A 10,810-nucleotide genomic window follows, 5' to 3' on the forward strand; every position below is an offset into this window, starting at 1 on the left:
AATGGTTAGTTGATTCTAGTTTAAAGGGTTAGTTAATTCTTGTTAAAATGGTTAGTTAATTCTAGTTTAAAGGGTTAGTTAATTCTAGTTACAATGGTTAGATGATTCTAGTTTAAATGGTTAGATGATTCTAGTTTAAATGGTTAGTTGATTCTAGTTTAAAGGGTTAGTTAATTCTAGTTAAAAGGGTTAGACGATTCTAGTTTAAATGGTTAGTTAATTCCAGTTTAAAGGGTTAGACGATTCTAGTTTAAATGGTTAGTTAATTCTAGTTTAAAGGGTTAGTTAATTCTAATTTAAAAGGTTAGTTAATTCTAGTTTAAAGGGTTAGTTAATTCTAGTTTAAAAGGTTAGCTAATTCTAGTTTAAAGGGTTAGTTAATTCTAGTTTAAAAGGTTAGTTAATTCTAGTTTAAAGGGTTAGTTGATTCTAGTTTAAAGGGTTAGATGATTCTAATTTAAATTGTTAGTTAATTCTAGTTTAAAGGGTTAATTTAAAGGGTTAGTTAATTCTAGTTTAAAGGGTTAGTTAACTATAGTTTAAATGCTTAGTTAATTCTAGTTAAAATGGTTAGATGATTCTAGTTTAAATGGTTAGTTAATTCTAGTTTAAAGGGTTAGGTAATTCTAGTTTAAATGGTTAGTTAATTCTAGTTTAAAGGGTTAGTTAATTCTAGTTTAAAGGGTTAGTTAACTATAGTTTAAATGCTTAGTTAATTCTAGTTAAAATGGTTAGTTAATTCTAGTTTAAATGGTTAGTTAATTCTAGTTTAAAGGTTAGGTAATTCTAGTTTACATGCTTAGTTAATTCTAGTTAAAATGGTTAGATGATTCTAGTTTAAATGGTTAATTTAAAGGGTTAGTTAATTCTAGTTTAAATGGTTAGATGATCCTAGTTTAAATGGTTAGTTAATTCTAGTTTAAAGGTTAGGTAATTCTAGTTTAAATGCTTAGTTAATTCTAGTTAAAATGGTTAGTTAATTCTAGTTTAAAGGGTTAATTTAAAGGGTTAGTTAATTCTAGTTTAAAGGGTTAGTTAACTATAGTTTAAATGCTTAGTTAATTCTAGTTAAAATGGTTAGATGATTCTAGTTTAAATGGTTAGTTAATTCTAGTTTAAAGGGTTAGGTAATTCTAGTTTAAATGGTTAGTTAATTCTAGTTTAAATGGTTAGTTAATTCTAGTTTAAATGGTTAGATGATCCTAGTTTAAAGGGTTAGTTAATTCTAGTTTAAAGGGTTAGTTAGTTAATTCTAGTTTAAAGGGTTAGTTAATTCTAGTTTAAATGGTTAGTTAATTCTAGTTTAAAGGGTTAGTTAATTCTAGTTTAAAGGGTTAGTTAATTCTAGTTTAAAGGGTTAGTTAATTCTAGTTTAAAGGGTTAGTTAATTCTAGTTTAAAGGTCCGTTCACTCAGAAATGATCATCCATTTACTCGCCCTCATGTCAGTATGACTTTCCTTCTTCAGTGGAATAGAAATGAAAGTTGAAGAATGCTGGGAAGGAAACAGCATTGGACCCCATTGACTCTCACTGTTTAGTCCAGCGATTCCCAAATGTTTTCATCAGCCGAACCCTTTTGAGCTCAAATATTTTCCTGAGATTTGAAGTTAATATTTCGGTAATTTAACAACACATTCACATGATCACAGCTCTTGGTTATTGCTCACAAGACGTGCAGCTAAACAATTTTTGTCCAGCTTTATTTTGATTGTTTTTTTAGTTGAAATTTAATTTATTTTAATTTTAAGTTTTTAATAATTTATTTATATTAATTATTCATTATTTATTATTTTTCATCAACTCTTGAACCCCAGTTTGGGAATCACCGGGACTTTTTTTTTTTAAATATCTCAAAAAAGAAACTCGTATATTTTATTAATCTCCACTGTCTCAGGTGAGAAATACAGATACGCACACAACAGTTATCATCCAGTAACAGTGTACAGATGAGATATTAAAGAGGTCTGACCGCGGCTCCAGCAGAATGAACGTCTTTATTATTCCAGCATTATTTACATCATTATTTCAGTCCGGCTCGCTTCTATAAATACTGTACAGACAATCAAAAATATCTACAACAAACAAACTCAACGTGCAAAGCCATGAAACTCACTTCACTGGCCTGAGCGAGAGTGAAACCATAAAAACACAACATGAGAGGCTTATTATTATTATTATTATTATTATTATTATTGAAGGATGAATGAACAGCAGCTGTCATGTGATGGTTTCTCTGTGCTTTGTGTGAGTTTTAATGCATTATCAGTTCAAGTTTAAAGAGATGAAGTATTTACACGCGTCTTCATCATCATCATCATCATCATCATGAAACAATTCAATAACTTCATACGTTCATCCAGCGGAGGATCGAGGAGCATCACTGCGGGGAAACAGACGAGAAACACACGTCTCATAATCCAACATGAGCACATAAAGAAATAATACTCATTAATGCTGTTAGATGAGAAAATCAGCTACATTTAACTGCTTTGTGATCATTACTTCACTGAAATTCATTCAGACCTCTGACCTGTTTGAAGGACAGGCGTCTGAAGAACTTGCTGACGTGGAAGGCGGCGGGTTTGGCGGATCCGGCGTCTCTGCTGGCGTCCGGCAGCTGTACGATCTGAGCGGCGGCGATGGCCGCTCTCAGACTGAGGCTCTTGAGCAGCTGCGCCGCGGGACGGCGGCCGGACGTGGGCCGAGACGAGACGCTGATGTAGGACGCGTCCTTCTGCTGCGGCTGGTAACTCACTGCCGGAGACAAGACCGTCACACACGTGACCACTCAATTCACACTGGAGACTTCATGAAGAGGGACTTTTATTTTGACACTGATGCGCTGGAGAGTCAAAATAAAAGTCCCGATTGCAAACAGGAAAATGTATCAGCTGATGGCAATAATTAAAAGTGTCAAACACACATCGGCCTTGATGATTATGTTAGTCAGCAATAAAACCATTTCTCATTGGTCGTGACTGTAACAATGTAACACCTGTTGCCGTGAGGACGGTGTCCGTGGTGCTGCTCAGCTGCAGGAGGATTGTGGGATAGTACGGATGGAACAGGAAGAGCTTGCGGAGAACCGGCTCGGCCGCGGCAGCCGCCTGGTTGGTTGTCTTGGTAACGTTCTGCGCCTGCGAGAGCGGATCTCCCGCCCAGAAGAGGAACACGGATTGGCCGGACGTGGTGAGAACGGACGAATCCTCCACCGCCAGACGAGGACACACAAACCCCGCCTCCCACAAGCTCCGCCCACGAGCGCCGTCGATGATCTGCACCTGCGGTTCACACAGACAATCAGCTCGCTGCGTGTGTGTGTGTGTGTGTATGCTAATGAGATGTTAATGAGATGCGCACCTTCCTGACGCCATTGGCCGACTGATGAATGAGTAGATCAGGAACACCGTCGTCATTGAAGTGACCCGACGCTGGACGACTGCAAACACACACACAAACAGTGCAGAGGTTGACGGAGCGTTGCTTTATGGTTGATGAAGTGTACGGATGTGTGTGTGGTGTGTGATGACAGTGTACAGGTGTGTGTGTGATGACGGTGTACAGGTGTGTGTGTGATGACGGTGTACAGATGTGTGTGTGTGGCGTGTGATGACGGTGTACAGATGTGTGTGTCTGTGTGATGACGGTGTACAGGTGTGTGTGTGATGACGGTGTACAGATGTGTGTGTGTGGCGTGTGATGACGGTGTACAGATGTGTGGCGTGTGATGACGGTGTACAGATGTGTGTGTGGCGTGTGATGACGGTGTACAGATGTGTGTGTGGCGTGTGATGACGGTGTACAGATGTGTGTGTGGCGTGTGATGACGGTGTACAGATGTGTGTGTGGCGTGTGATGACGGTGTACAGATGTGTGTGTGTGTGTGTGTGTGTGTGTGTGTGATGACGGTGTACAGGTGTGTGTGTGATGATGGTGTACAGGTGTGTGTGTGTGTGTGTGTGTGATGACGGTGTACAGACATGTGTTTAGCGGCGAGGCTGAGGCTCCAGGCGGTGCGCGTGTCGCTCTCTCTCAGCACGGACAGCTGGCCGCTCGCTCCGGACAGCAGGATCCAGTCGCTGCGGCTGGAGTTCAGCACCGACGCGCTGTCCAGGTTATTGTGCTGATGACACAGACCCGCCACCAGAGGGAGCAGGAACTCCACCTCCTCAGACGCACTAACACACACACACACACACACACAGGTTTGTGAATTGTGGGGACATTCCATAGGCGTAATGGTTTTTATACTGTACAGACCGTATTTTCTCTCCCTCTACACTACCCCTACCCCTAACCCTACCCATCACAGGAAACTGTGCACATTTTTACTTTCTCACAAAAACTCATTCTGTGATTTATAAGACTTTTGAAAAATGGGGACATGGGTAATGTCCTCATAAGTCACCTCTTTTTGTAATACCAATGTCATACCCCTGTCATTATACAAATTTGTGTCCTGATATGTCACAAAAACACGCACACACACACACTGACCCCTGACCCCACGTGTGTGTGTGCGGCGGCACCTGCTGATGTGAATGAGCGATGAAGAGTTGCTCTTCCTCAGACGCTCCCAGCTGGGCTCCTTCAGACGGACCCGAGACGTGGCCGCCCTGCCTGTGGCCTGACTGTAAATGAAGCTGAGAGAGACGCCCTCCACCGTGCCTGAGACATTAATAAGTCCAAAAGAAGTCATAATTATTAGATTAAAAAAAATGAAATTATGACATTCTAAGTCATTGACATAATTATGACATAAATCGAAATTAAGGTTTTATATCATAATTTAATTTTAAGTCAATTTTTGACATAATTTGGACTTAAGTCATAATTTTAAATTTTTAAGTCATAATTATGACTGTCAATTTCAACTTAGTATATGATCATTTCAACTTTTTAAGTCGCAATTTTGACTTTTTATCAATTCTGACTTGGTATATAATTTCAACTCTTTAAGTCAATTTAGACTTTTTGTCAATTTTGACATGATGATTTCAGATTTTTAAGTCATAATTTCAGCTTGTTTTCAATTTCAACTTACTATGATAATTCCAACTTTTTAATTCATAATTTCATCTGTAAATTTTGTTTTGGTATATGATAATTTCAACTTTTTGTCATAATTCCGACTTTTTCTCAATTTTGACTTAGTATATGATAATGTAAGCCTTTTGGACTTGGTATATAATTTCAACTTTTTATTTTATAATTTTGACTTTTTAAGTCAATTTAGACTTTTTGTCAATTTTGACATAATTTCTGTAAATTTTGATTTAGTACATGATAATTTCAACTTTTTAAATCATAATTTAAACTTTTTGACATTTTGTCAATTCAGACTTTTTGTCAATTTGAACTTAGTATATGATAATTTCGACTTAAATCGTAATTTTGAATTGTCATAATTTAAACTTTTTAATTCATAATTTCAACTGTCACTTTTGACTTAGTATATGATAATTTCAACTTTTTAAGTAATTTTTACATTTTATGTCAATTTTGACTTTTATGTCAATTTCGACTCAGTATGTCATAATGTTGATTTTTGATTTACAAAAACTTGAATTTTTTTCTTGATATTTTTTCTTCTCGTATCCATGCGACAGCTCGACACATGATCAGGCGCGGGGAACGAGACTCACCCAGTCCAAACAGCACGTAATAGGCTCCCGTCAGCGTCTCGTGCAGCAGCGGACCAATCAGCTTCCCCTGAGTTGTCAGGTTAAAGTTCACCGGCCGGCCAATCAGAGCTCCTGACCGTCCGGAGATCAGGACCAGAGCCAGATCAGACACCTGAGGACGTCACCATTACCCACATCATGTCAGAATTAACCTGATTTTGTGTGTTAAATCAACCAGACGGCTCAACAGCAGATGACGTGAAAGCCGTCCCACAAGAAAAACATTCATGAAGCAGCTGAGTAACGTCATCATGATGCAGAAACGTGACTGTATGAACACCATGTATAAATGCACATAACATGGTTATCGTTACAGAGTGTGTGTGTGTGTGTGTGTGTGTGGTCACCTGGTCTGCCGGAAGTGTTGCGATCAGCAGGTCTGGGAACGCGTCTCCGTCCAGATCAGGCAGCAGAACCGCGTGAGACTCCACGTTACCTATAGCTGCCGTCCACCACGTCCGGCCTGAAACACACACTAATGATCAACACACACACACTCACACATGAGCGAGTGTGTGTGTGAGAGAGAGAGACCTGTGGAGGCGTTCACGGTGATGATGTGACCGGAGCTGATCAGGACGCAGGCGGAGGACTCCAGCGGCTGCTTCCTCCACAGTGGATCTGCACTTCCTGTCTGCAGTCCACACTGAACGGAGAACAGCGCCTCTCGGAGCGGCCTCGTCCACAGCAGCTGCCCGCTGACGCCGCTCACCGCCGACACGCTGAACTCTGCGCACACACACACCGAGCATTCTGATTGGACGAGCCGTATTAACTGTTCTGCTTCCACTTTTGCAGCAGCAGAATTTTCCCATTCTTTTGTTAGTTATCATTATAGTAACTGTTACCATTATTCTTATAGATTTCATTATTGTTACAGTTATAGATTTCATCATAGTTACGGTTACAGTTAGCGTTACATTTATCGTTATGGTTATAGTTATTGTTACACTTTTCATTATAGTAATCGTTATAGTTATCAATCATTATCGTTACAGTTAACATTATAGTTATTGTTACAGTTAGCATAACATTTATCATTATAGCTATCATAGTTATTGTTACAGTTTTACCGTGTCATTGTTACACATGTTACATGTAGTTACTGTAGTAATAACTATAAATTATGCATAATTACAAACACTCATCCTAAAGTAAGTACTAATTATTATTACTCTGTATTTAAATGTATAATTACACTGTAACCAAATAAAGTGTAACCGTTTTCATTATAGTAGTTAAAGTTTTCGCTGCAGTTATCATTAGTTATCGTTAGTTAACATTGTTACCGTCATTGTTATAGTTTTCATTATAGTTATTGTTATAGTTAGCATTACATTTATCGTTATAGTTACAGTTATCATTTGTTATCGTTACAGTTAACGTAACATTTATGATTATAGTTATCATAGTTAATGTTACAGTTATTGTTACAGTTTTCGCTAGTTATTGTTATAGTTTTTATTATTAGTTATTGCTACAGTTATCATGACATTTATCATTATAGTTATGATTGTAGTTATTGTTACAGTTATTACTAGTTAACATAATTATCATTAGTTATAATTATAATTAACGTAACATTTATCATTATAGTTATCATAGTTATTGTTACAGTTATTGCTACAGTTATCATTATAGTTAGTTATCGTTATAGTTTTCATTACAGTTATCGTTATAGTTATTAGTTATCGTTATAGTTTTCATTACAGTTATCGTTATAGTTATTAGTTATCATTACAGTTAGCGTTATATTTATGGTTATATTTAGCGTTACATTTATCGTTATAGTTGTCATAGTTATTATTACAGTTATTGTAACAGTTATCGTTATAGTTTTCATTATCATTAGTTATCGTCACAGTCATTATAGTTATTAGTTATCATTAGTTATTGTTATAGTAAGCGTTACATTTATCATTATAGTTATCATAGTTATTGTTACAGTTATCGTAACAGTTATTGCTAGTTATAGTTGCATTATTAGTTATTGCTACAGTTATCATTATAGTTATCATTACAGTTAGCGTTACATTTATCGTTATAGTTGTCATAGTTATTGTAACAGTTATCGTTATAGTTTTCATTATAGTTATCATCACCGTTATCGTTACAGTTATTATTACCATAGTTATTGTTATCGTTTTTTACTTCCGGAACCGGCTGTTGTTGCGCTCTATTCTACTGTAACGGGGAGTTTTTCCGTTTTCCGTCATTTCTTCCGCTCACCTTTGCTCTGTGCGTTCATTGGCTGACTGTCATTAGAGATGTTCATGACACCAATCAAAATGTCCTCCAGTCCGTCTCCATCCACATCCCACAATGCAAGCGGCGGCGACGTCACGCCTGAGAGGAAGAACACATATTGAGGCTGCAGGTAGATTTGACTGGTGATCAGGTGGAGTGTCACTCACCGCCCACGTCTCCGAGCTCTCGCTCCCACTGCGGCGCCCCCTGCGGGCAAGGAATGAGAAATGCGCACAGCAGCACCAGCAGCGCCGCGCAGCTCAGCGGCAGCAGGAAGGCGGCGGTCCGCACCGCCCCTCGCACACGCGCCGCCTTCTCCTCGGAGTCTCCGCCCTGACTCCGCCCCGGCCCCGCCTCTTCGACATGCCCCGCCCCCTCTCTCTGCGACCGCTGTGCTCTCCACTCCTCCTCCTCGTCAAACTCCTCCTCCTCGTCCCTCAGGTCGGCCACCGCCGGGCTCAGACCATTACGAGGATAATTCAGGACCAGATCGTCGTCCTCCGTTTCATCCTCGCTGTCCGCCTGCGTCAGCGGGTCGTACTCGCCCAGATCCGAGCCCTTCTTACCTGCACCATCAGAAACTCTTAATACTCTGCTGATGATTCCACAACAGTACATTTAATACGTTTAACTAAATGATTAATTAAATACATCATTAAAATTAAATAATTTTACATTTTGAAGAAAATTCACCGTTTGTCTTGTTTTAGAAAGTAGCAAACAATCCTCTCTTTACAGAAACCACTGTGGTCACGTGACGTTGCCGTTTACCATACTGCACATTCATGTACCATGGTATTTACATGATGGCTGGTGTAGTGTTGAGTATAATTTAATATTACATCGTTTTGACGTCGTTCTCAGCGCAGGTGAATCTGTGCGCTCGTGTAAATGTCTGATAATTAAAACCAGCCCCTCTGATAACATTCATGGACGCGTGTCGCATTTGAATGCGCGCAGCGATATAACGGAACGAAGCGTCTGATAATCACATCACTGACGTCACCGAACAAAACACAGCGCGGCGCGAGCGCGCGCGTCGCATCTGAACTGCTGTTTAATATCAATCATTTGATCGCTTATTCACGATTAATATTTGACTTACCCGGTAATTTCAGAGCTCGAGATAGAGCCGCAGCCATTGCGCGAGATGTTATCAGCGACGCGACGCGTGTACCGCTGCAGCTACAGCGCTGGAGAGATGCATCACGGGAAATGAAGTTTTCTCCGATACCGGTGTAAATGAGGATTTTAGAACAGATATATTTTACAGAAACATCCAAGAGAATAGCAACCAAATTTATGAATCCAGCTGATCATTTGCCGCTGGGTTGATGTTAGTATTATTTTTTTAAGTAACTTGTGTTTATTTTTAATTAGATTGTGTCTATTTTGAATATTTAATTCTGGTCTCGAATGAAAATATTCTTGCTTTCAAGTACATTTAAATTGATTAAATTAAATGAGAATAGTAGACTGATCATTTATTGAATTATTTCTCTCTCTAAAACAAACTATTAAACTTTTTTACTAGTATAGTTCTTCATGAATTGTCCAAATAAATCAGACATCTTCATTTCTGTTCATTTGCTTAATGTTTGCATATTTAAATGATGAAACCACAGATGATTTCAGCATTTTTGACTTGACATTTCTACACTGCTTTTATTTTTGTTCATTTAAATCAAGTTTTATTTTTGTATATATGTAATTATTTTTATTTAGATCCGCTTTACTTAATCAGTTAATCAAAAGTTATTATTTAAGCATTTATTTATTTTGTACATAAAAAAGTATTTCAATTATTTTTATTGTAAACACGTTATTTAAGTATTTCCAGTGTCCTCTAGCGCTCCCTCGCGGCTCTCTGAGAGTACAGAAATATAACCTAAAATAAGTTCATCACTCACTAACTTCAGTATTTCTGTTTTCTTTAACTCCTCACAGGGTTTTTCGGGGCAGATCCTGGTTCCGCAAAGCATCTCACTAAGTAGGTGAGTCACCTCAGCAGACGGACCTGTACCCGTTCAAAAATTTCTCTCGCGAGAATGAGCGAGGACACGGGCGTCACCCCGCGTCGTTATTTTCCTTACTCATCAGTTTAAGGCATAACCTGCCAGTTCACGAGCCCGCAGTACGGTTCACGAGCGCCGGTGTGCACAGTGACGGTGAGGCGAGCACGAGCGCTCGAGTTCAGTGTTTGATTCAGTCAGGAGGTGTTTTATATCGTTCATTATTACACTTCACAAAGAAATGCAATTCAGTTATTGGTATATGACGGTGAAAAAGCGTAATTTGTGACATGAATGAGGTCTGCAGACAGTGCATTGTGGGATTGTCGATGACGTCACGGCGCTTCGCTGTTCTTATTGGATGCAGGCGTTTGTTTTGCATTTTCGGTGTTTTCTCATGATCTTTTACTACATTAACATGTAATATTTGGTTTTTTAAATGATGGAAAACGAGGCATACATTATTAATTTGCGATTATACTTTTCACAGGCTATTTTATCACTGTAAATCCAGCAATCAGAAACATCTTTTTTATGTGGTGCTTAAGGAATTAGGAAATGATGTAAAAGCTGCTAAAACTGAACTTTTATTTAATACATTTAAGTTTTTTTTGTTGTTTTGTTTTTTTTTTAAATAGCAAGGTGTTTCATTATTTTTATTTATTTATTTAAATAGAATAAGTAGATTTTACTCAATTACATAAGTAGGCCTAATGGAGTAAATTGTATCTATCTGTAATGCTTTATTTCTCGATTACAGTAAGGCTTAAAATTGTGGATGTATTGTACACTAAAGCAAAACACGCTGTGACTGAATCGTCTTGCGTTTTCGCGTTTCGTGCGTGTGTATTTTGACCCTTTCTGGT

At 38.5% G+C, this 10,810-nt stretch overlaps 1 protein-coding gene and 1 non-coding gene across 2 annotated transcripts; both read right to left on the minus strand.

The window, feature by feature from the left end:
* Positions 1 to 1,976: 1,976 nt before the first annotated feature.
* On the minus strand, positions 1,977 to 9,177 carry LOC127508118 (protein FAM234B-like). Its single transcript, XM_051885779.1, has 12 exons — positions 9,038 to 9,177; positions 8,100 to 8,498; positions 7,915 to 8,031; positions 6,220 to 6,414; positions 6,033 to 6,148; positions 5,647 to 5,797; positions 4,531 to 4,669; positions 3,982 to 4,179; positions 3,362 to 3,440; positions 2,997 to 3,282; positions 2,532 to 2,755; positions 1,977 to 2,381 (listed from the first exon to the last, which is right to left on the minus strand). Exons 1-12 carry the CDS (start codon positions 9,072 to 9,074, stop codon positions 2,379 to 2,381), a joined length of 1,944 nt encoding a protein of 647 aa, XP_051741739.1. The 5' UTR covers positions 9,075 to 9,177; the 3' UTR covers positions 1,977 to 2,378.
* Positions 9,178 to 9,887: 710 nt separating this feature from the next.
* Positions 9,888 to 10,042, minus strand: LOC127510318 (U12 minor spliceosomal RNA). Its single transcript, XR_007929557.1, has one exon. It is a non-coding gene; the product is annotated as a U12 minor spliceosomal RNA (small nuclear RNA).
* Positions 10,043 to 10,810: the final 768 nt, after the last annotated feature.

Source organism: Ctenopharyngodon idella, chromosome 3 (assembly GCF_019924925.1).
Source record: "Ctenopharyngodon idella isolate HZGC_01 chromosome 3, HZGC01, whole genome shotgun sequence".
Lineage (NCBI taxonomy): Eukaryota > Metazoa > Chordata > Actinopteri > Cypriniformes > Xenocyprididae > Ctenopharyngodon > Ctenopharyngodon idella.

Excerpts from the sequence above, each read along its gene's own strand:
- LOC127508118 (XM_051885779.1), bottom strand. The coding sequence starts at position 9,074 with ATGGCTGCGGCTCTATCTCGAGCTCTGAAATTACCGG. Across the intron at positions 5,798-6,032 it reads CAACACTTCCGGCAGACCAG|GTGTCTGATCTGGCTCTGGT; the intron begins GTGACCACACAC and ends TGACGTCCTCAG. Across the intron at positions 3,441-3,981 it reads AGCCTCGCCGCTAAACACAT|TCGTCCAGCGTCGGGTCACT; the intron begins GTCTGTACACCG and ends GTGTGTTTGCAG.